Raw genomic sequence first — 26,637 nt, forward strand, 5'->3', positions numbered from 1 at the left:
CCTTCTTCCAGCTGCCAAATGCCTTCTGGCAAAGTCTAGCTGAGATTTCATGAGTTCTTTTTCAATGATGGCTTTCTCTTTGCCACCCTCATAAAGCTGTGACTGGCAAAGGACCTGGGCAACGGCTGTTGTATGTAGTCTCTCCCATCTCAACTACTGAAGCTTGAAAGTCCAGAGTTGTCATAGGTCACTTGGTGGCCTCCCTCACAACACCCCTTAGTGCACAGTCACTCAGTTTTTGAGAATGGCCTGTTCTAAGCAGATTAACAGCTGTGCCGTATTTTTTGTTTTTTTAATGACTGACCTGACTGTACTCTAAAGGATATTCAATGACTTAAATTTTCTTGGATCTACCTCCTGATTTGTGCTTTTCAATAACCTTTACACAGAGTGTCTTGGAATGTTGTTTTGTCTTCATAGTGTAGCTTTTGCTAGGAGACTGACTCACCAGCAGTTGGACCTCCCAGATACAAGTGTAATTTTACTACAATCAATTGAAACACCTTGACTGCACACAGGTGATCTCCATTTAACTAATTATGTGACTTCTAAACCAATTGGCTGCACCAGTGATGATTCGGTGTGTCATATTAAAGGGGGTGAGTAATTGTGCAATCAATTATTGTTTTATATTTGTAATTAATTTAGATCACTTTGTGGAGATCTGTTTTCCCTTTGATACAAAAGTCTTTTTCTGTAGATCAGTGTCAAAAAAAGCCAAATTAAATCCACTGTGGTTCAATGTTGTAAAACAATAAAACACAAAAACTTTCAAGGGGGGTGAATACTCTTTATAGACACTGTATTAAGTAATAGGCAACTTTTCAAATAAAAATTTATTACTTTGCAGGTATGTAGCGCAGTGCATGATTAAACAAGGAATACGTGCTAATGGTCAATGACAAAATGAGCTGAATGAACTAAACTCATTAACTGAAACAGAAACGGGTGTAGAAGGAAAGGTGAGGGTGTGGCTGATTTGACAGTTAACCTTTAAGTCATCAATTTTTACAGCATGGGAAGAGTAAGCATATCAATGAGACAAGGTGGTTATCCTGCATCTGCAAGGTCTCACCCAAGCAGAAATTTCATGGCACACAGAAGTTTCAAGATGCATTGTCCAAGCTCTTCTGAAGAAGCACAAAAGAACAGGCAAGGTTGAGGACAAGGAACAGCTGTAGGGCATGGAAACTGAGTGCAGCTGACAAGGGATATATCAAACTGATATCCTTTCTGAATCATCTAGAATTGGTATCAGCTCTGAACTCACAGAAACCACTGGAACCCAAGTACACCCCTCTGTAGTCAGAGAACTCTTGTCCGAAGTGGTCTTCACGGAAGAATTCTTGCCAAAAGCATTTATCCGAAATGGAAACAAAGCCATAAAACTCATCTATACACAGAAACACAAGGGCTGGGGTGCTGAACATTGGCAGTAGTACTCAGAACTGATGAGTAAAAATTTGCAATTTTTGGCTCAAACAGGAGTTTGTCCAGAGAAAAGTTGAAGATCGCTATAACAGATAAGTGTCTGCAGCCAACAGTGAAGCACAGCAGAGGTTCCCGGCAAGTTTGGGGCTGTGTTTCTACAAATGGATTAATGTAATCCTGAATGCTAAAAAGTGAAGGCAAAATCTCATCCATCACACAATACCATCAGGAAGGCATCTGATTAGTTCTAACATAATTAAGCAACAGGACAACGACCCCAAACACATGGCCAAGGACATAAAGAACTATCTTCAGTGAAAACAAGGAGTTCTGCTACAGATGATATGGCCTCCACAGAGCCCTCCCTGATCTCAACATCTCTGAGGCTGAAGATCAGGGCTCTGTGGATCCCTGAGAGACAAAAGCAAACTAGACAGCCAAAGTCTACAGAAGAACTATGGCAAGTTCTCCAAGATACTTAGAACAACCTACCAAATTTCTCATAAAACTCCACAAGAGTGTACCTAAGAGAATTGATGCAGTTTTAAAGGCAAAGGGTGGTCACACCAAATATTAAGTTATTTTTTACTGTTTACTGCTTTTATAGTATTTTTTAATAATTAACCTTTTCATTTCATTATTTTTGAAAGCAGCTTTGCTTTACAGAATTTATTTTACATGTGCCTAAGACTTTTGCACAGTATCTAATCTTCTTACTAATTCACTATATATCCAGCCATTTTCAGTCAAAAAGTTCAGATGCTGGATATCTAAAATACAGAAGATGACAGAAATACTTAGCAATTCAGGCCTTGTCTGTGGGAAGACAAAAAGTTAATATTTCAGGTCAAATTTGTTTCTATTCTCATAGCTGTAATCTGACCACCTGAATATTTCCAGCTGCTTTGTGTATCTGTGTTTTCTTGGAACAGCTGATGCTTAAATCAATCCACACAGATTTAATTCCACAACTGTGAATTGCTCATTACAGGCTTTGCTGCATCCATAATTGTAATGATTATTAACTGTAATGATCTATCAGTTTAACTTCAAATAGCATGAAAAAGTTCAGTTACCAGAAGCAACTTCTGAGACCTCCAAGAACTCACCTTTCTGCTCTGTGATGAGATGTTGGACAATGACATCAGTCATGCTATCCCTGTAGGCATAACGGTCCTTGTACAAACCATGTACCGTGCTAAAAATTATTTGATAAAAGGCTATTGTACCGTCTTGACAGCCTATAACCTTGGAAAAAGAATAACAAACCATTTGCAAACCATAATCACAATAGATTCTGCAGACACAGGAAACCCAGAATAACACACACAGTCCTGATGAAGGGTTTCCGCTCAAAATGTTGCCTGTTTATTATTCTCCACAGATGCTGCCTGACCTGCTGAGTACCTCCAGCATTTTGTGTGTGTTGCTCTGAACCATTTGTAAGCTCTCTGCATCAAAATTTAACCAGTAACATATGAACCTTTGAGGTGCAACTGGGGCTTGATCTAATTAATTAACAGATTACAGTTTTAAAGGTCTGAATGACTGATTCCTATTAATTATATCCAATTAATATTTCATTCATTACCATGACTTCACAATTATACAAGCCATTAGGAGTGTGCTCACTTGCAGAAATTAACCAAAACAAGAGAGAAATTGCTAAGCTAAATACTGAGCGGTAATAAGTATATTTCTTTGCTTACCCTTTTATAGTTGGGAGGCTCTATAAATTCAATTAAAGAACAGTAACCTAGAATTTTGTACATTTCTATTTTTGTACATTTTTGGGTCTCATGACCCAAAGAAGTTTAATATTAATGCTTATTCTTAATTCAATCACTCTAATGGCAGCAGGAATTGAGGAATATTGCCAAATGGTGCATAGCTAAAGATCACTTTACGTAATGACAGTTGTATATTTCAGGTAGCTGAAGAAAAATAACAGGTCAGAAGGTAACTTCTATGGGTGAACATGGTGATCACAAGAATACAATATCCTGTAATGTTGGATTAAGAGCAGCCTGCATAATCAACTAGCTATCCTTTGAAGACTACATGCTGTCCAATCGGAGCTCCCAGAATGCAACACAAAACATTTGCTTCCAGGCATAAGGCCTCTTTATTTGGGTACGAGGCAACTTCATCGCAGCCCTTTACTGCTATAACAGATATTATGTTTCACACTCACTCAGAAGTTTCTTCACCTGCTCTGATAAAATGAGCAATGAATGCCAAAATGGAATTTCCATGTCACTTTTTTTAAGGGACTGCACATCTGATTAAAAGATGTTGATAAAGATTCTTAGAGATAGGATCTATGGGCATTTAGAGAATCATGGTCTGATCAGGGACAGTCAGCATGGCTTTGTGAAGGGCAGATCGTGTCTAACAAGCCTGATAGAGTTCTTTGAGGAGGTGACCAGGCATGTAGATGAGGGTAGTGCAGTGGATGTGATCTACATGGATTTTATTAAGGCATTTGACAAGGTTCCACATGGTAGGCTTATTCAGAAAGTCGGAAAGCATGGGATCCAGGGAAGTTTGGCCAGGTGGATTCAGAATTGGCTTGCCTGCAGAAGGCAAAGGGTCGTGGTGGAGGGAGTACATTCAGATTGGAGGGTTGTGACTAGTGGTGTCTCACAAGGATCTGTTCTGGGACCTCTACTTTTTGGGATTTTTATTAACGACCTGGATGTGGGGGTGGAAGGGTGGGTTGGCAAGTTTGCAGACGACACAAAGGTTGGTGGTGTTGTAGATAGTGTAGAGGATTGTCGAAGATTGCAGAGAGACACTGATAGGATGCAGAAGTGGGCTGAGAAGTGGCAGATGGAGTTCAACCCGGAGAAGTGTGAGGTGGTACACTTTGGAAGGACAAACTCCAAGGCAGAGTACAAAGTAAATGGCAGGATACTTGGTAGTGTGGAGGAGCAGAGGGATCTGGGGGTACATGTCCACAGATCCCTGAAAGTAGCCTCACAGGTAGATAGGGTAGTTAAGAAAGCTTATGGGGTGTTTGCTTTCATAAGTCGAGGGATTGAGTTTAAGAGACGCGATGTAATGAAGCAGCTGTATAAAACTCTAGTTAGACCACACTTGGAGTACTGTGTCCAGTTCTGGTCGCCTCAGTATAGGAAGGATGTGGAAGCATTGGAAAGGGTACAGAGGAGATTTACCAGGATGCTGCCTGGTTTAGAGAGAATGGATTATGAACAGAGATTAAAGGAGCTAGGGCTTTACTCTTTGGAGAGAAGGAAGATGAAAGGAAACATGATAGAGGTGTCCAAGATATTAAGAAGAATAGACAGAGTGGACAGCCAGCGCCTCTTCCCCAGGGCACCACTGCTCAGTACAAGAGGACATGGCTTTAAGGTAAGGGGAGGGAAGTTCAAGGGGGATATTAGAGGAAGGTTTTTCACTCAGAGAGTGGTTGGTGCGTGGAATGCACTGCCTGAGTCAGTGGTGGAAGCAGATACACTAGTGAAGTTTAAGAGACAGGTTTTTTTTCCCTACCCCCACTACTCCTAGACAGGTATATGGAGGAATTTAAGGTGGGGGGTTATATGGGAGGCAGGGTTTAAGGGTCGGCAAAACATTGTGGGCCGAAGGGCCTGTAATGTGCGTACTATTCTATAATTAACACATATCTTACATTCCTCCGCGTATATTTGCAGAAGCAAAGGAATCAATCCTATGTTAGTTAAACAACATAACAAAGCTTGATTCTCCCAGCAATATTATGCAGGACAATAGATTATCTCATGAGTTACTGTTGATGGAACCAAGCTTAGCATTATTAATAAGACAATAAGACAAAGGAGAAACCCATCAAGTCTGCTCCACCATTCCATCATGGCTGATCCCAGATCCTACTCGACCCAATACACCTATCTTCTCGCCATATCCTTTGATGCCCTAACCAATCAGGAAACTATGAACTTCCACCTTAAATATACCCACAGAGTTGAATTCCAACAGAGTCAGTGGCAGAGCATTCCACAGATTCACCACACTCTGTATAAAAATAATTCCTCTTTATCTTTGTTCTAAAAGGTCACCCCTCAATTTTCAGGCTGTGCCCTCTAGGTCTGGATACCCCCACCAGAGGAAACATCCTCTCCATACCCCCACCCTACCTAGTCCTTTTAACATTTGGTAGGGTTCAATGAGATCCCCCCAGCATTCTTCTAAATTCCTGTGAGCACAGGACCGAAGATGCCAAATGCTCCCCATATGTTAACTCCTTCACTCCTGGAATCATCCTTGTGAACTTGCTCAGAATTCTCTCCAATGACAACACATCCTTTCTGAGATATGGGGCCCAAAACTGTTGACAATTCTCCAAGTGCAGCCTAACTAGTGTCTTATAAAACCCCAGCATTATCTCCTTGCATTTATATTCTATTCCCCTTGAAATAAATACCAAATTGCATTTGCCTACTTTTCCACAGACTCAACCTTAAATTAACCTCAGAGAGTTTTGCACAAGCACTCCTAAGTCCCTCTGGACCTCTGCTGTTTGTACCTAATAAAAAGAATGGATTAAGAGTACACAAAAGATAGCAAAAATTGATGTAAATCAAAGATGAAGAGAAGATGATCTTACAACATAATTAGAATCTGGCTTCACCCTGCAGGTCCAGACCCAGGATTGTTGCTCTCCAACAGTGCCAAGGCGAACTCCATCTTTGGTATACAAAGAGACTTGCTTATCTGATCCTCCCATCACAATATACTCTCCTTTGGTGAAGTAGCTGACACAACATGGGTCAAAATTCAATGTTCTGTCTTTTCCAATCTGGAATTTTAAAAAAAATGTCATGTTCTGAAAAAATGTAAAAATGCATTAAAGAAAGATTTTCAACTTTAAACAATCTAGTTTTTAAGAATTTAAAAAGAAAATAATATTTACAATTATTCAACTTTTAGCATGAGAATTCCTTATAAAATTATTTGGTTAATTTAATACAAAGGTTATTTCTCATGGGCCACCAATAAATGCTTACATGATTTAAGAGTGTGCAATGCAACAGCAATACGTTCCAAAGGGATATACTGGACACTTTAAACATAAACATTGAAACCATAATTAGCAAAGATGATCCCAGTTTAAATAAAGATATTAAATGACCAATAAATTATATTGGAATTTGACCCTATACTCATATTTCACACAATTGTAACTCGTTAAACACTGAAGCTACAATTCAAATACATTTTAAAGGCGTCTAAAAACGCTTTTTAACATTAATATGCATACAAGTGTCAGTTAAAAGATAAATATATATTAACGTTGAAAAGAAAGAAAACGATTGCTATATTCAGTGGATTAGATAGCATTGATGAAGAAACAAAGCTAACCTGTCAGGTCAATGATTTCTCATGAGTAAAGTTCTAAACCTGCTGCAGCAAGTGAGCTCTAGGTTACTCTGCAAACAGTCCGTGGAAGTAAGGAATGGAAATCCTGCCTATAAAGGACTCCACAGTCCTTTCATGATTTCAGAAGGCATTTTTAGAAACCGCTGATCAGTTGAAATTTTATTTTAAAATACTTTGAGTTCTGTATTATAAAGTCAAGTTCCACAACCTTTTGTAGTTGAATACCTTAAATAAAATCAAGCTGAAAATTACCTCAGCCATGAGACTGGCAATATTCAGCATAAGCACAATGACTATTAACTGAGTCAAAGTTGACATCATCATGGAGGTTTTTTAAGTCACTGTAAGCTTAAATATAAAACGACTAACTTGATGATGACAGCAATCCTATGAAGTAGTTAATGTTCCTGGATGGTTATTTCTGTAAACCTTCTAACTATGATTTTTATTTATTTGTAACACACTACCTCTCTTAAACTAAGCACTTCTTCAATTTTATTTTTGTGTTTAGACCGATCTGCCCCTTTGCACAGCGTTCTCTCTCTGAAAAGCATCAATAATTCAAGAGGAAGAAGGGGAGTGAGAGGTAGCACAGAAGCAGGAGTGAGGAGAGGGGAGTGGGGTGGAGAGAGAGTAGCAGGGAAGAGGGGAAGGGGAAGAGGAGGGTGAGGTGGGAAGGTGGGAATTGGCATCATGCACAATCCTCTAACAAATCCAACCTCCCACTTGATCCCTATACTGATTCCATTATCGTCTCAAAAATATATGTTCTGAACAGACTCAGCAGGTAGTCATTTGTAGCCCAAGGGTGCATTATTGAGTTTGCTAAGGAAGAAAAGTTCATCTCTTCTTTCATTGCAGTTATAGTGAGCAGTTTTTGTTTCTGACTAGTCATGGCTAATTATTGCATTTTCTTCACCCTCGTACTTACAGTTCATCTCATACACTCCACATCCTCTCATTTTAGATTTGATAATGATTTATCGATAAGAATTCCGAGCCAAATGAAAGAATAAATCCACATGTATAATTTTTTGACACTGTTGCATTGAATCCATGATAGGGAGGGCAAAGTACCTATCAGAAGGAGCTTTCACACCTGATAATCACATAAATAAATTGAAGATTCATATATACAGAAAAAATAAACTAATTTGTTACTCATTCCTGTGCCTTTCTACCAAATACATAAACCTTTCCCAAACATACTTGCTTGCCACTCAGTTGGTAGAAAGAAAGTCGTTGTCCCCAGTCTGCAACAGCAAGAATGTCAGTGTGTTCATCTCTGTAAAATGCAAAATAAATGCTCAGACAGTTTTAGTTGACTGTACATCAAATAGTATGTTAGTACATGACATGGGATAATTTATAATCATTATTAATAGATGCTTTCTGCCAGTTCCTTTCTGACGACTCAATCAATTGGCTCAGAAGTTTGATGTTTTAACTCCTATTGTAGGACAATAACCCCTAGTAATCTGTTATTCTGTTAATGCATTGATAGAGCAATGAGAATAGCTCCAGGGCCTATGTTGTGTTCTTTGTGTGAGATGTAGAAATTCTGAGAGATCTTCAGCCTCCTGTATAGTTACATCCACACCAGGTGCACTGAGCTGCAGCTTCTCAGAGAATGGATTAAGGACTGGAGCTGTACCTCAATGACATTCCGCTCTTATGGGAAACTAAGGTGATAGCTAGGAGCTAAAGGGAGGTAATCACCCTAAGTTGCAGGAGGCAAGCACCTGGGGTGACTGTCAGAAGGGGGGGAAAGGAAATGGGCAGACATTATAGCATTCCCCTCAATAAGTACATCCCTTTGGATACTGTTGAGGGGGAACAACCGATCGGGGAGAAGCTGCAGTGACTGGGTTTCTGGCACTATGACTCAGAAGGGAAAGGGGGAGAAGAGGACTGCAGTTGTAATAGGGGATTCCATTCTTAGAGGAGTTGACACAACAGTCTGTGGACATGATAGAAACACCCAGGTAGTATGTTGCCGGGGGTCAGGGACAAATCAGATCAGGGCCATGGCATTCTAAAGGGGGAGGGTGAGCAGCCATAGGTTTTGGTATATCTTGGCATCATATTGGTAGGAAAAGTGAGCAGGTCCTGCAGAGAGAATTTAGGGAGTGAGGTAGAAAGCTAAAAAGCAGGACCACCAGGGTAATGCTGCCCATGCCAAGTGCAGTGAGGGCAAGAATAGGATGATTTGGCAGATGAATGCATGGTTGAGGAACTGGTGCAGGGAGTAGGGTTTCAGATTTCTGGATCATTGGGATATCTTCTGGGGAAACTATGACCTATACAAAAGGGACCTAAACCTTAGGGTGGCAAATATCTGTGTGGGCAGGTATACTAGAACTGTTGGGAAGGGTTTAAACCAGGGGTTTCCAACCTGGGGTTGATGGACCCTTTGCTTAATGGCACTGGGCAATGGCATAAAAAGGCTGGGAACCCTGGTTTAATCTAATTTGGCAAGGAGGAGGGAAACAGAGAGATAGAGCTGAGGATGAGACAGTTGGTATACCAGAAATCAAATCCAATAAAAGTGAGAATGTAATGTTGAGACTTTAAAAAACACTGGTGAGGCCTCAATTGGAGGTTTGCAGGTTTGGGCCCCTTATCTTAGGAAGGATGTGCTAAAACTGGAGAGGGCTCAAAGGAGGTTCACAAAAATAATTCTAAAATTGAATGATTTGTCATATGAAGAGCACTGGATGGCTCTGGGCCTATATTCACTAGTATTCAGGAGAATGAGGGGTGACCTCATTGAAACCTATCGAATGGTGAAAGGCCTTGATAGAATGGATGTGGAGAGGATGTATCCTATGGTGGGAAAGTCTAAGACCAGAGGACACAGCCTCAGAATAGAGAGGCATCCTTTTAGAACACTGATGAGAGGGAATTTATTTAGCCAGAGAGTGGTGAATCTGTTGAATTCTTTGCCACAGGCAGCTGTGGAGGCCAAGTCTTTATGATATTTAAGGTAGAGGTTGAGAGGTTCTTGATTGGTGAGGGCATGAAGGGATACAGGTGCAAGGCAGGAGATTGGGACTGAAAGGAAAATTGTATCAGCCTTGATGAAATCGTGGAGCAGATGCGATGGGCCAAATGACCTAATTCTGCTCCTATATCTTATGGTCTAAATCCTCAAAGGGGTGGCATAGGATCAGAAGATATAGAATTGTTGTGGGTAGAGTTCCAGAAATCTGAGACCCTGCCCCCTGCAGCAGTACTTCAGCCACACATTCATCTGCCAAATCATCCTGTTCTTGCTCTCACTGCGCATTACACAGACAGCAATCCAGAGCAAACCCTGAAGGTATGGCAGGGTCTGTTCAGGAAGAATAGACAGATGATAGGGCAAAGCTGTAGTCAGTGGGATGAGTTTCAAGGGGGCAAAATTAGAAAGGGTGACAAATATAAGATGGTGGCAAAAGGGCATACAGGAGCAAGATATACCAGTTAGTTGAGTGGTGTTACTGCAACAACTTTGCACTTAACTTCAGCAAGACCAAAGAGCTGATTGTGGACTCCAGGAAGGGTAAGACGAGGGAACACAAACCAATCCTCATAGAGGGATCAGAAGTGGTAAGAGTGAACAATTTCAAATTCCTGGGTATCAATATCTCTGAGGGCCTAACCTCAGATTGATATTGATGCACCACATACTGATGCGGCTATAAAGAAGGCAAGACAGCAGATATATTTGATTAGGAGTTTGAGGAGATTTGGTTTGTCAACTAAAACACTTGAAAACATCTACAAATGTACAGTGGAGAGCATTCTGACTGGCTGTATCACTATCTGGTATGGAGGAGTGGGGCAGGGTGTGGAGTGCTACTGCACAAAATCGAAATAAGTTGCAAAAATTTGTAAAATTAATCAGCTCTATCATGGGTACCAGCCTCCGCAGTATTTAAGACATTTTCAAGGAGAGGTGCCTCAAGGAAGGTAGCATCCATCATTAAGGATCCCCACCATCCAGGACTTCACACTGTTACCGTTGGGAAGGAGGTACAGAAGCCTGAAGGCACACTCTCTACGATTCAGCAACAGCTTCTTCCCCTCTGCTATCTGATTTCTAAATGGACATTGAACACTACCACACTACTTTTTATTGCTGTTACTTTGCACTACTTATTTTAACTTAACTAGAATATATATACTTAATGTAACTCAGTTTTTTTCTCTATATATATATATATATATATATATATATATCATGTATTTCATTGTACTGCTACTGCAAAGTTCACGAATTTCACGACGTATGTTATACTTAAACGCATGCAGTAAAAGGTAGATGATCTTGTAGCACAGTTAAGAGATTGGCAGGTATGACACTGTAGGCATCACTGAGATGTGCCCGAAAGAAGATTACAGTTGGGAGCTTAATGTCCAAGGATATACATTGTATCAAAAGGACAGGTAAGTACACAGAGAAATGGCATGGCCTTGTTGGTAAATAATGAAATCAAATCTTTAGAATGAGGTGACATAGGATTGGAAGATATAGAATTGTTGTGGTAGAGTTAAGGAACTGCAAGGTTAAAAAGACCCTGATGGGAGTTACATACAGGCCTCCGACCATAGTGATTATGTGGGCTACAAATTACAGTGGGTAAGAAAAAAGTCAGGTAAAAAGGGCAATGTTACGATTGTCATGGGGGGGGATTTAAATATGCAGGAAGATTGGGAAAATCAGGTTGGTGTTGAATCCCAAGAAAAGGAATTTGTAGAATGCCTATGAGATGGCTTTTTCGAGCAGTTTGTGATTGAACCCGCTAGGGAAAGGGCAATTCTGGATTGGGTGTTGTGTAATGAACCGGATTTGATTAGGAGCTTAAGGCAAAGGAACTCTTAGGAGACACTGATCATAATATGATAGAATTCACACTGCCAATTTGAGAGGAAGAAGCTAAAGTCAAATGTATCAGTGACAAGGTGCCACACCTGAGGCTGCTTAGCAAGATAAGAATACAGTAGAGTAAAGGGCAGTACAGAGGCATGAGAGAGGAGCTGGAAGGGGACACTAGCAGGGTTGACAGCAGAGCATCATTGGCTGAAGTTTTTGGGAACAATTCTGAAGGCACAGGATAGATATATCCCAAAGAAGTACTCTAAAGGTAGAATGACACCACTGAGGCTGACAAGGGAAGTCAGAGACAATATAAAACCAAAACAGAGGGCATATAATAAAGCAAAAGTTAGAGGATTGTTAGAGGAAGCTAGAGGATTGGGAAGTTTTTAAAAATCAGCAGAAGGCAAGTAAAAAGCCATAAAGAGGGAAATAAGAAATATGAAGATAAGCTAGTCAACTTATATCAAAGAGGATACCAGAAGTTTTTTTCAGACACATAAAAGAGAGGCGAGAGTAGATATCGGACGGTTGGAAAATGACGTTGGAGGTAGTAATGGGAGACGAGAAAATGTTGGATAAACTGATTTAAATATTATGCATAGATCTTCACTACTTGCAGTATGCCAGAAGTTCGAGAGTGTCAGGAATAGAAGTGAGTGTTGTTGCTATTACTAGGGACAAGATGCTTGCGAAGTTGAAGGGTTTGAAGGTTGATACAGTTGCAAGAAACTGCTTGTGAACCCTTTGCAATTGCCTGGTTTTCTGCATTAATTAGCCATAAAATGTGATCTGATCTTCCTCTAAGTCACTCTGCACAAACTGCCTAAACTAATGCCACACAAACAATTATACTACTTCTCTTCAATATTAATGATATCATTTAAACCATCACAATCCAGGTTCAAAAAATTATACCAATTAGAATGGTTCAAAAAGAAGAAAATTTGTATTTTGGAATGGCCAAGTCAGAGTCCAGACCTTAACTCAATTGAGATACTGTGACATGACTTGAAGAGATTTGTTCATGCAAGGCATCCCAGATATATTGATGAACTGAAACCTACACTCACATAGAATACATGGAAATTTACTCAGACAGCTGCCAAAGTCAAGATCCAATAGAGGTCTTTTTGTATTAACAAGGTACTATGTCAGCAAAGCATTACCCATGTAGACCAATGCCGTGATAAGAAAATGACTACTTTTTCTGTTTTCTGCATCAGCCTCCTAATCAGTACAAATGGGTAACAGATTTTTTTTTTGCTGGCAAACTAAACAGATTACAAGTTGGAATCAAATGGATTGGATGCACTTCAGTATGTTCTAACAGAGTTAGGAGAAATGAAATTTTCATGGTATGTTTAAATAGCTTTTCAGCCAAGTTCTCAAAGTCAATAGGCATTTTGGAAACCAACACTGTAGCAAATGTTTCAGTTTCTATATCCATAATTCACAATAATATACATTTAAATAGCTATTGCTAGGTTTTAGATGATTCTTTGGCAAGTTCACCTGGTATTGTAGAGTATTCATTCTAAAACTCTCAAGGAGTTTAGTATACCTTGAAAATCCATAAAATTTATTAACTGGATATTGAAGAAAATACAGCTCAATTTAGGAAGAGTTCTACTTTAAAAAAAGATTACATTTGTAATTTTGTTTTTGTTACTTTCCTGCTGTTTGCATTACAAGTGTACAAGCAACTGAATATACTGTTTTTGCATTTTTATGATTCTAGATCTTCTTACTTACTTGGAAGGATTCCAGCAAATCGACCATATCGGAACACCACCAGGTCGTTCAATTCTCACTTTTTCCTCTCCGTTCTTACTTCGAATACTGACAATACCACTGAACAAGCCAATAGCCAAGTACTGACCATCATTTGTCCAACTATCGAAGTGTAGCCAAAAAAAAAAGAACAATAAGAAAAACATTTTTTTAAACAGGACTATGTTCCAAGGCAAGAACATCTTTACTAATGCAAGTAATCTTAATTTTTGACTAATTTTCTCTGCTTTCTATAGCTGCTTGACTATCCTATGAACTAAACACCTTGTTAAATAAGTAGTGATAGGATGGTTGAGCATTCCCTGCTGCTACTCCTGCTCCTCTGGCATACAGACCATATGAGGTGGGATTTCAGCTCAGTAATTCTGTTTAAATGCAATGCTTTAGAAGGGCAATTCAAAATTTAAATTTGATGATGTCTTCCAAAATATGAGTGACAACTGAAATATCTGCAGTAATTTTCAGGTCATGACATGAACATGTCATCTTCAGAACATGTTGCAGTTTTACTAATGCAATTACAGCAATAAAATATTTCTGGTAAACGGTGGTTGGGAAGGTGAATCTCTCAAAATCTAGGGTAATGACAATATCCAACCCCACCTGTAGGCCAGCCACTGAATTCCTTAACTCAACCTGAAGGGAACTTCTACCTGATACTTACATAAGAAGGCCTTGAATAAACTAGCTGCATTAAAAATTAATACTGCTGACAAGTTTTACCTCTCTAACTCAGAAGTTTGTATTTCAGAAAATGGTTAGTTTTGAAAGTACTTGAGAAGTCTGCCAAAAGTTTGCAAATTTTACCATTAATCAAAAGTTGAGAGGAGATCTCAAGGAGGCACTCATGGCATGAGGCACACTTCGGCTTTGCTCCATTCCTTTTATTTCTTTTACCGTAATCACCCTTAAATGTCTTACTTATACCTATACTAAAGTGGTTTATATTGCAGATATATTTTTTGAGACTTGATTTTAGTTTGCTGGAAATATATACTACAGCACGAGAAGCTAAAGACAGGAAAGACTTTAACGGCAATGGCAAGAGCAATGGTGATGCTAAATCACCATCTTAGCAAGTCCCTCTAACTCTGGATGCGATTTTGAAGCTTCTAGATGAGAAACTAGTTGAAAAACTAGATGAAAAACTCAATGCAAAACTCAGCCAAAAATTCTCCTCGCTTGAAGGAATCCTAAAGACGGTTGAAGTCAGTATCAAATTGTATAGACGTTAATTTGAACAACAACAAACAAGAATTTTAGAGCTCGATGAGGTCGCTGATCGGAGAGATCGTGGAGCTGAAACTTTGGAACAAAGGTTGTCTTCAACCTCTCAAGTGTTGGGAGTGTTACAAATCCAAAATTATGTCTTTTGGATCCATGCTGTCAGAGTTTCATCGAAAAGGTTTCAAACAGGTCTTGGTGTTTTCAGTGTGTTTGAGAGTCATCCTTCCCGATAATTCTCACCGACTGTTTAAACTTCCAATTAAAGCCCAAAATTTCCTTGAGGAGCAACGTGCTGTTCCGTACTAATCAATGTATTGTATTTTTCATCATTTGTTCTTATTTGTTTTTAAGCTAATAATTTGTGTATAGATCTGGATCTTCATAATTCAAGGGCTTTGTTTTCGATCGGCAGTGTAGGTATTTCTTGTATGACTAGGTAAACGCTCTTTTTCTTTTTCTGTGATTTTGCTCTCTTCATTACTAATCATTTGATTTTGAAAGTAATTAACTAAAGGATTTGATGCTTGACTATTTGCTGCTCTATGATTTTTATGGGGAAGCATTCAGTTTTTTTTTCCAAGATGTTGTTTCGCTTTCTTCTTCCCATGAGACCCTATTCTTTTGATAAGTCATTTTCATTCAGTTGTGTTTGAAAAAAAAACACATTTGGTGCTTGTTTTTTTTTTTAAATATTAGTACAACAGTACCCTGTTTTATGTTTTAAACTTTTAGTCTTTTTTTTTACTATTATTAACCGTTATAGCCTTTTTTTAACGGTAATTTTTTTTTTAATATGGGTGGTTTTCTTTTAATCATATATCTTTTGGGCAGCTTTCTTGAGAGATGGGGTTAAATTTAGTGTTACCTTGCTTGCTGGCCATTCTTTGGCTTATTTTCGGGCTTTTGCGGTGGGGGAGGGGGTATTTCTATTTTTACTTTTTGCTTAGATTTTTCTAACTGGGCTGACTGGAGACTACAAAAATGTCCAAAGTGTCGTAACTTTCGGTTCCTCTTTGAACCTTTTTTCCTCTTCTAGGTTCACGAGTTTGTATTCTGGTTGACCTTTTACGTACTATATGGTAGATATTAGTAACATGGCTAAGATTATTAATTTCATTTCTTGGAATACAAATAGTTTAAACCATCCAATTAAATGAAAGAAAATTTAAAGTATTCCATAGAATGAATGCTAATATTATCTTTGTACAAGAAACTCATGTGAGGAAAGAGGATAATCTGCGTTTCTCTAGGTTTTGGAAGGAATAACAGTATCATTTGAATTCTCAAGCTAAAATGAAAGGAGTTTATATTTTTATTGGTTCTTCAACCTCATTTGTTCATTATGACACAATTTCAGATCTGAATGGTAGATTTCTGATCATTACTGGCTTACTTTTTAACAAAAAAGTTGTTATGGTTAATGTTTATGCTGCAAGTGTTGATTGTCCTGAATTTTTAAGCAATTATTTACATCCCTTCCTAATTTAAATAATTATATGTTGATAGTGGGTGGGGATTTCGATGGATAGATCTACGTCTAATCAGGCACTTCCGAACAAATCAGCTTCTTTTATCAACTCCTTTATGGTTGATGCTGGAGTTTTAGAAATTTGGAGATTTCTACATCCTCAGGATAAAGAATTTTCTCATGTATATCATAATTATTCTAGAATTGACTATTTCTTTAATATCGTTTAATTCCATCCATTAATGACTGTAACTATGATTCCATTGCCATCTCTGACCATGCTCCCTTGAAACTATCTATGAAGATAATGAATACATTTTCTAGTACTAGACAATGGCGGTTCAATTCTACTCTACTTCAGGACTCAGACTTAGTCAATTTTATTAGACAACAGATTGATTTTTTCTTTTCAACAAACATTACAGAAGAAATTTCCAATGGGATATTATGGGACACTTTTAAAGCATATATTCGTGGACAAATTATTTCATATTCTGCTGGAGTGAAAAAACGAATCAATAGTGAAATACTTATGCTGGTTGACAAGATTAAAGAAATTGATAAGAAATATTCTATGGCTCCTAGTAAGGAGCTTTATAAAAAGAGAGTCAAACTTCAAATGGAGCATAGTCTATTATTAACCTCTTCAACTGAAAATCAATTAAGTGAAACTTATATAATATTTTATATTCATAAAATATATTCCAGTTTTATATTCATAGTGATAAATCTGGTAAATTACTGGCTAATCAATTGAAAATGGTTTTGGCCAAATGCCAGATTATCAAGATTCATAAACAAGATGGTACCCTGACAGTTGATCATGATGAGATAAATAAATCTTTTCAAGCATTTTACAATTCTTTATATCAATCAGAATCTCCTGATGACCCTAATATAATACATAAATTTTTAAGGAAATTGAATATTCCAAAATTGTCATCCAGTGAATGTTTCACATTAGATGCAGCCATTACAGAAGAAGAAATAAAAGAGGCTATTTTTTCAATGAATTCAGGTAAAGGATCTGGTCTGGATGGTTACACAGTAGAATTTTTAAAATCCTTTTCTACTATACTCTCTCCCTGGTTACGTAAAAAATTTTAAGGAAGTGTTAACCATAGGTAAACTACCGCAATCTTTTTACGAAGCCTCTATTTCCCTAATTCTTAAAAAAGATAAAGACCCTATTGAATGTGCATCATATAGGCCCATGTCCTTGCTGAATGTGGACTCTAAGATTTTTTCTAAAATTTTGACAACCAGATTGGAGAACATATTACCTCAAATTATCTTTGTTGACCAGACTGGATTTATTAAAAATTGCCATTTATCTTTTAATATTAGGAAATTAATTAATATAGTTTATACTCCTTCACCTAGAATTCCAGAGAGTGTCATCTCACTGGACGCCGAGAAAGCGTTTGATAGAATTGAATGGCCATATTTACTTAGCATGCTTGAGAATTCTAATTTTAGTCCGAAATTTATATCTTGGATTAAATTGATATACTATACCCCTTTGGCTTCAGTATTTACTGATAATCAAAAATCTCCCTTTATTCAGTTGTTTCGTGATACTAGGCAAGGCTGTCCTTTTAGCCCTTTATTATTTGATATTGCTTTGGAACCTTTAGCAATTTGTGATTCACCCAACATTTTTGGTATTACCTGTGGGAATGGGACTTTCAAGCTATCACTAAATGCAGATGATTTGTTGCTATATATTTCCAATCCTGATAAATCCATTCCTGCAGTTTTATCTCTCCTTGCTCAGTTTAGTAGCTTTTCCGGCTACAAACTGAATCTTAATAAGAGTGAACTATTTCCATTAAACATGCAAATTCCAATTTATAAAAAATTACCATTTAAATTGGTCACAGACAATTTTACTTATTTGGGTGTTAAAATTATTAAGAAGCATAAGGATTTATTCAGGTTAATTTTTTACCTTTAGTTGATCAGGTTAAGCAATTGTTTACTAAATGGTCCCCTTTGTCTTTATCACTGATTGGTCGAATCAATGCTATTGAGATGATCACTTTATCTAAATTTTTATATTTATTTCAAGCTCTACGTATTTTTATTTCTAAATCCTTTTTTGATATTGTTGATATCAAAATAGTGGTCAGGATGGTGGTTTGGCATTGCTGAATTTAAGATTTCATTACTGGGCAATTAATATTAGATAATTAATATTTTGGACACAGGACTTGGATGTAATTCAAAGTCCACAATGGGTAAACCTTGAATGTAAATTTGTACAAGGGTTTTCACTGGTTTCTGTCTTAGGTACCTCGCTTCCCTTTGCCCTTTCTAAATTGAGTAAACAAATGGTCCAATAATTAAATATACATTACAAATATGGTTTCAATTTCATGAATTTTTTTGGCTTGAATAAGTTTATTCTTTTAAACCCTATTATATCTAGTTTCTTTTTCCAACCCTCTGTTATGGATCAAGCCTTTTTGAGATGGAAAACGAAGGATATAATATGTTTTCGTGACTTATTCTTGGATAATTGTTTCACGTCTTCTGAACAGTTGTCTAATAAATATAATTTACCTAAGCCCCATTTTCCTTATACTTACAAATTAGAAATTTTTTGAATAATATGTTACAGACTTTTCCAAACTTATACCCAACAGATATCACGGAAATTTTTTTAGGTTTAAACCCTTATCAGAAGGGTTTAATAGCAACTATTTATGATCTGATTATGAAAATACAGCCAGGTATATCAGATAAAATCAAGAATGAATGGGAAAAAGAACTTCGACTTTCCTTACCTACAGGGAAATGCGAGAAAATTTTTCAATTAGTTAACTCTTCCTCAATATGTGCTAAACATGCGCTGATACAATTCAAGGTGGTGCATAGGGGCCACATGTCTAAAGACAAGCTCGCTTGTTTTTAGTCACACATAAATCCTATCTGTGATAGATGTCATTCGGAAGTAGCCTCCTTGACTCATATGTTTTGGTCCTGCCCTTATTCGGAGAAATATTGGATATTTTTGATATTATTTCAACTGCTCTGAATATTGATTTACATCCTCATTCTATTACCTCAATTTTTGACTTACCAATGGTGGAAAATAGTTATTTATCCTCTTCAGCTTGTCAGATGATTGTATTTGTTACATTAATGGTAAGAAGATCCATTCTATTGAATTGGAAAGAGATTAATCTTCCTACTACATTCCAATGGTTTTCTCAAACTATATCTTGTTTAAATTTAGAAAAAATCAGAAGTGTCATTTTTGACCCTTGGTTAAATTCGAAGAAATTTGGAGACCATTTATTCAATACTTTCATATGATGTAATTTGACCTTTTCCAAATCCTTTTCATTATCCTTAAATACCTGGATAGAGGAGCGGAGCTATTTACACTATTGATTATATCTGTTGTAATATAAGAGCCCAGCTTTGTTTAGTTTAGGTTTGCTTAGTTTAGCTTTTTTTATTTCTAATTTGGGGTTTTTCTTTTTGGCATTTTTCCCCCATTATATTAACTACATTAAAAGTTTGGGAGGCTTAATACACTTATGTTATCTATAGCTTATACTTGTATACATTGTTCATTAACTATGTATTCCCAATCTCTCTGTATTACTATTGTTATTATGCCAATGTTTGAAAATTAATGAAAAGATTTAAAAAGAAAGAAAAGTTGAAGCTGTATCATATTCCTACAAACACCAACATATTAAAACATTTTGATTCTCTAAAACTGTTCACTGTTGCAAAATATTTTAAGACTTAATGAATCTGTAGTCTTTCTCAACTGCAGTAAATTGTTAAACCAGCACAAAGCAAAATGTCTAGATATACATCGCAAACCTATGTTAATAGACATGCAACTGTACCAAAAAGAAATGTCATCACACTCTTATAATATGTTGTTTTGGAGAAAAAGCAGTTTGTAACCACTGTAAGCTAACATCAGCATTGGAAACATCTTTAAGACTAAAAAGCATTGGTAAATGTAGCAATTCTGATTTACCTGCAACAAGTGATTTTGCTATTGACTTTGTGCTTGGAGACAGATTTTTGCTCTGGAGACCACAAACCTGTAATCAAATTGTTTTAAACACCAAAGAAAAATTAAGCTATATTATTACAAATGTGGGAATTCTAATCTCACAATAAATGAATTCAGTAAGACAGCCAGAACATTAAAATAAAAGAAATATAAACAAGGGGTCATGTAGTGTATGTTATTTCCCCCACGGGGGTTTGAGTATACACTGAGTAGAACAGATAACCTGAACCACGGAATTGGTCAGGAAACACAACCTTCTGGACTCTAGCTCCAGAAAACCTTATAAATACTTCTCACTCTACTGTAACATTCTAGCACTACATTGTTAGTTGCTGCCCCAGTTTGAATAGCTTCTTAACCAGGTGACTGATTCAGTTAGCTCATTCATTACTATCACCTGTACAGCTGAAAGAACCACATACCACTGGAAAATTACTAAAGGGTCAGGATCCTGCACTCCTACCATATTGTTCTCCTTGCCTGCTTCACTTACTATCACTCTCCTATCCCTGACCAAATCAACACCCTATGGTTGTGCCTCCGCCACAAATCTCCTAAATTCCCTTCCCTGCTACTGTTGTGTTCATGTCAACAGCTTAATGACAGAAACACAATTCCTTGAGCCATAAACTCATCAGGCACATTTTCCCTAGATCACACGAGCACTCAGGAGCTCCACCTGCTGGCAATAAAATAAAGTTAAATTCCTTGCCATCTTATCTTATTTTTCTACAGTGCTCAATATCCAAAGTCACCAATAAGGGAGAGCTTATCATCAAATGTAATGAACAATAGTTTTAGTTTTTATTTAGGTTTTGAAAATATTAAAAGATAAAATTACCAAAATCACTGGAGGAACAGGAAGCCAGCTGGTGCGTTACTGGATTATATGCAATGCACTGAATGGAATCATTATGGCTACATTAGATGGAAACACAAATAAAGTTAATCATTTTAAATTAGATCACCAACAGATATTGAGTATTTTCCACTCCACTATATTGTACTAAGTATATATTAGCCTACTACAGGAGAGTAAAACATTTTCCGACTGTTCAGAAATTCCTATAATTTGCTGACTCACTCATTATTCTCAAGCATCCGGAGTACAAAAAAGGATAAGGTCTAGACAGGCAAAACACAGTAGAAGATCCCCACTATCTCCCCGTAACACCGTATCCAGCATATGTGGAAGGCAATATTCAACACCACTGAGAGCCATTGAATTAGGCTCAATTTTGAGATTTCTGTGACCACCCACAAAGCTAAGTTCACACATGATCATGTCAATCTAGAAGGCTGTATTCTCTGGCAGAATAAGCCAAACAGTCAACAGACATTGTTAAATATTATTGACTTCCATTGATTGGATTACTCAGATGCAAGTAAGTCAAAGTTGAGTTTATTGTCACAGTTACAAGCAGGTCCACTAAGAAACTTATTTGCAGCAGCATTACAGGAACATAGCATCACATGCCAGATACAACAAATGTGCCAGGTTATCAGAACATTACTATAAATTGGGTCTGAGCCTCATCAACATGGTTCTTGGCTAAGTTAGTGTAAGCTTATATAACCATATAACAATTACAGCACGGAAACAGGCCATCTCGACCCTTGTAGTCCGTGCTGAATGCTTACTCTCACCTAGTCCCACTGACCTGAACTCAGCCCATAACCCTCCATTCCTTTCCTGTCCATATATCTATCCAATTATACTTTAAATGACAATATTGAACCTGCCTCTACCACGTCTACTGGAAGCTCATTCCAAACAGCTACCACACTCTGAGTAAAGTTTCCCCTTGTGTTACCCCTAAACTTTTGCCCCTTACTCTCAACTCATGTCCTCTTGTTTGAATCTCCCCTACTCTCAATGGAAAAAGCCTATCCACGTCAACTCTATCTAGCCCCCTCATAATTTTAAATACCTCTATCAAGTCCCCCCTCAACCTTCTACGCTCCAAAGAATAAAGACCTAACTTGTTCAACCTTTCTCTGTAACTTAGGTGCTGAAACCCAGGTAACATTCGAGTAAATCTCCTCTGTACTCTCTCTATTTTGTTGACATCTTTCCTATAATTCAGTGACCAGAACTGTACACAGTACTCCAAGTTTGGCCTCACCGATGCCTTGTACAATTTTAACATTACATCCCAACTTCTATACTCAATGCTCTGATTTATACCAAAAGCTTTCTTCACCACCCTATCCACATGAGATTCCACCTTCAGGGAACTATGCACCATTATTCCTAGATCACTCTGTTCTACTGCATTCTTCAATCCCCTACCATTTACCATGTATGTCCTATTTTGATTAGTCGTACCAAAATGTAGCACCTCACACTTATCAGCATAAAACTCCATCTGCCGTCTTTCAGCCCCCTCTTCTAACTGGCCTAAATCTCTCTGCAAGCTTTGAAAATCTACTTCATTATCCACAACGCCACCTATCTTAGTATCATCTGCATACTTACTAATCCAATTTACCACCCCATCATCCAGATCATTCATGTATATGACAAACAACATTGGACCCAGTACAGATCCCTGAGGCACACCACTATATACCAGATGCTACTGCAAAAACGATGAGAAACTGAAAAATAAAAATCAGCCCCACTGGTTCTCTTGTCAATCAGGAAAAATAACCAATCTGTGATTGCATAAAAACATCTCAGGTCCTTTTATCAATAGCAATGTTTTGTCAATTGTAGTCAAAGGAATATATAGGAGAATTGTAACAGATCTCAAGAGCTGGCAGCAGACTTGCATACTTATAATTGACATTCTCTCTGGCCCAGCTTGTTCTATTCCTTTCACACAATTGAAAATAATTGGGGAAAGATTTTCATTTTAGTTTCTATTTTAGCAAAGACCCAGAAATCATTTTAATAGCATTAACATTTAAATGAAAATTTGACCTTCCTTTGGAAACTTTTTCCAGGAGTTCAACAATGTTATCTGTCTCAGCAAAGGACATCAATAAAGAAAACTTACGTATATTTCAAGATGCCTTCTAGTTTAGAGGTCCAGATAATAACACTCTTGTCAGTGGAACCTGATGCAAATCGTTTACCTGAAATAACCATAATCAATTCATTAGTTCAAGCAGAAGAATGAAAGTTAATAAAATTAAAAGTCCAAAGTAAAATCTATTATCAGAGTACATACATGTCACCAGATATAACCCTGAGATTCTTTTTCTGCAGCATTAGTAAATCTATAAAACAGTAATTGTAAACAGGATCAAAGGACAACGATGAAAAGCAAATATAAATAAATAGCAATAAATAGCAAGCATGAAATAACAAAAGAGTTCCTAAGTGAGTGTAGTTACTCCTTTTTGTTCAAGATCCTGATAGTTGAGGAGTAGTAACTGTCTTGAACTTGGTAGTGCAAATCCTGAGGCACTTGTACCTTCTACCTGATGGCAGCAGCGAGAAAAGAGCATGGCCTGGGTGGTGAGAATCTTTGAAAATGGATGCCACTTTCCTACAGTAACGTTTCATGAAGATGTGCTCAACTGTTGTAAGGTTTTTATCTTTGATGTACTGGGCCGACTCCACTACCTTTTGTAGGATTTTTCCGCTCAAAGGCATTGGTGTTCCCATACCAGACTGTAATACAAGCAGTCAGCACACTTTCCATCTTTGGAAGTTTGCCAAGGTTTATGATGACATACCAAAACTCCGCAGACTCCTGAGAAATTAGAGGTGCTGTTGTGCTTTCTTCAAGTCTTCTATGATGGTAACAACCAGGAATTTAAAGTTACTGATGCTCTCCACTACTGATCCTCTGATGATTACTGGCCCATGGACCTCTGGTTTCCCTCTCCTGATGTCAACAATCAGTTCCTTGGTCTTACCGTCATTGAGTTATTATTACACCACCCAGCCAAATTTTCAATCTTTCTCCTGTATGCCAATTCATCTTCACCTTTGGCACAGCCCATAACAGTGGTGTCATCAGCAAACTTGTAAAAATAAAGTTTCAAATCTGCAGGTCTGAGGAACTGAGGAGTACATGATTCCCTGAAATAGATTTCGCATGTAGACTTATGGCACACTGGCTTTCTTTAATCAGTGCAGTCACACTGCAGTTGTACAAGATATTTGGAATATTGTATGGAATTTTAGTCAACCTGTTTTAAGAAATTTGCCATTAAGCTAGAAAGAATGTATAGAGATTGCAAGGATGCCGCTGGACTCGAGGACTGTGTTATGGAGATAGATTGAGCAGATTGGGACTTTGAGTAAGATGGAGGCGCACTAGAACACAGAGACTTCTACGGGGCCAACCAAAGGTTATTGTCTTTTTTATACGTATATTTTCTAATCACAAGATCCTACTGGACATTAAAAACTTGAAGTACTACAGCTCTACTTCTTCCGTGAGCTGATTATTGGCAGAGAAACTGAAGGAGCTGGACTTGGTGCAGATCGTGCTGTTGCCTGCGTCAGAACGCAAAGGCACTATGTAGTCTAACAGCAAGCGATCATCTCGGTCACTTTTCTAGTGATCGCAAGTGATTCCCACTGCAAATCCATTTCATTTTTTTTATTGGCGAATGGCGGGGGGTGGTCAGTGACCCTGCGTGACCCTGGTCATTGCAAAGACTAGACGTCAAGCTGCGGTATTGCACGTTTGCAGCCACCCAAGGGAAGGAGTTGGAGTCAGGTGCTCCACCGGAGTGCCAGAGGTGGTGTGGCAGAGCGTCCATGCTGGAGTCAGTGCTGCCCCCCCCCCCCCCCAACCCTTAAGTGTTCGCTCAGTAGAAAGCAAAACTGTATTATGCTCAAATGCAAACTGCTGCAACACTCATGGACTTAGGCTACATCTTTTTTATGTGACTGTATTTTGTTGCTCTTTTATATGCTTGCTATCTTGTCTGTGCTATTTGTGCCCTGTGCAATGTATGACTGTTGCACTGTGTTTTACACATTAGCTCCAGAGTAATGCTGTTCCGTTTAGCTGTATTCATGGTTATTCCAGTATGGTTGAATGACAATTAAACTTGAACTTGAACTTCATTTATTAAGCACAAGAGAAGAATCAGAATCAGATTTATTATCACCGGCACATGTCGTGAAACTTGTTAACTTATCAGCAGTAGTTCAATACAACACATAACATAAAAGAATAAACAAATAAATTGATTACAGTATATGCATATTGGAGATTAAAAATCATGCAAAAACCAGAAATAATATATTGGAAAAAGTGAGGTTCACAGGTTCAATGTCCATTCAGTAATCAGATGGCAGAAGGGAAGAAGCTGTTCCTGAATTGATGAGTGTGTGCCTTCAGGCTTCTGTAGCTCCTATCTGATGGTAACATTGAGAAAAGGGCATGCCCTGGGTACTGGGGGATCCTTAACAATGGACGCTGCCTTTCCTAGACACCACTCCATGCAGGTGTCCTGGGTACTTTGTAGGCTATTACCCAAAATATAGCCGACTAAATATACGACCTTCTGCAGCTTCTTTTGGTCCTGTGCAGTTGACTCCCATACAAGACAGTGAAGGGTGGGTGATCTTAAAGAATGTACAATTTGAACCATTTGAATATAAAATCATAACTGAGCAATTTACCTCCTCAAGGCTGGCTTATCTGTGAGCTAATTCCATGTATCGACCTTTGGCCACTTTGTTTTAATCTCTGAGTCCCCAAATTTACAAATGACCAAACAAAAACCAGCACTGGACTTCGGGGCGAGAAGTCCCGAGTTCCAATCCGGCTGGCTCCCTTGCACACTCTCCATCCATGCCATGGGGTTGAGTGTTGAGCTAGCAACTCAACATTGTGAAAAAAAAACCCAGAGAGGGATGGGCTCCGCCAGATTCAGATGCCCAAGTCACACCATACGATGAGCAATCACCAAAAAGATTGGTGCAATCATGACGGCAGGCCGATAACTCCACCGGGAATTAAGGGGACACACACACACACACACACACGAATTATTTTGTGGAAGAGTGTCTTGACACATTCCATTCTTTGCATTCCAAATGTTTCCTAACCATTCCTGAAAACCAGAACATATATATTCCAATCCCAGAGCCATCAAACACCAGAAATATTTTCTCTTCATCTAATACATGAGTCCATTCTTTAAGCACACGAGCATTGACACCTACCATCTTTAGCGTAGGCTACACAGTAGACTGTGTCCCGGTGCCCTTTGAGTGGTTGAATGAGTGTTCCATCGGAAGTGTCATACACCTAAAAATACAGCATGGCATATTTTACGATCCCTTCACATGGCCAGCATTGTTCTTTTTATTTTTATTGTCAATATCATACGTTCAATCTTGCAAGAGCAAGATTGTGTTTTTATTGTGATTCCACCTTTTGGCCAATGCTTCAGTTCAAAAGGTGAAAGTGCATTTGCAGAAATGTATTTGGCTAACTTTCTTAAAACTTT

General features: G+C 38.0%; 1 protein-coding gene across 2 annotated transcripts in view; it reads right to left on the bottom strand.

The window, feature by feature from the left end:
- Window positions 1–26,637, bottom strand: part of ift122 (intraflagellar transport 122 homolog (Chlamydomonas)) — a 217,225-nt gene that overhangs the window by 177,656 nt on the left and 12,932 nt on the right. For both annotated transcript variants that reach the window (XR_009506855.1, XM_059944491.1), the window contains exons 3-10: window positions 26,351–26,435; window positions 23,211–23,289; window positions 21,050–21,126; window positions 20,170–20,236; window positions 13,430–13,570; window positions 8,023–8,098; window positions 6,041–6,232; window positions 2,541–2,679 (exon numbers count right to left, since the gene is read on the bottom strand). Coding sequence is in view for 1 of the 2 variants with exons in the window: in XM_059944491.1 (XP_059800474.1) it covers window positions 2,541–2,679; window positions 6,041–6,232; window positions 8,023–8,098; window positions 13,430–13,570; window positions 20,170–20,236; window positions 21,050–21,126; window positions 23,211–23,289; window positions 26,351–26,435 (856 nt within the window). In the remaining variant the exon portion in view is untranslated. The remainder of the gene's footprint in view (window positions 1–2,540; window positions 2,680–6,040; window positions 6,233–8,022; window positions 8,099–13,429; window positions 13,571–20,169; window positions 20,237–21,049; window positions 21,127–23,210; window positions 23,290–26,350; window positions 26,436–26,637) is intronic.

This window comes from Hypanus sabinus, chromosome 19 (assembly GCF_030144855.1).
Source record: "Hypanus sabinus isolate sHypSab1 chromosome 19, sHypSab1.hap1, whole genome shotgun sequence".
NCBI classification, from domain to species: Eukaryota; Metazoa; Chordata; class Chondrichthyes; order Myliobatiformes; family Dasyatidae; genus Hypanus; species Hypanus sabinus.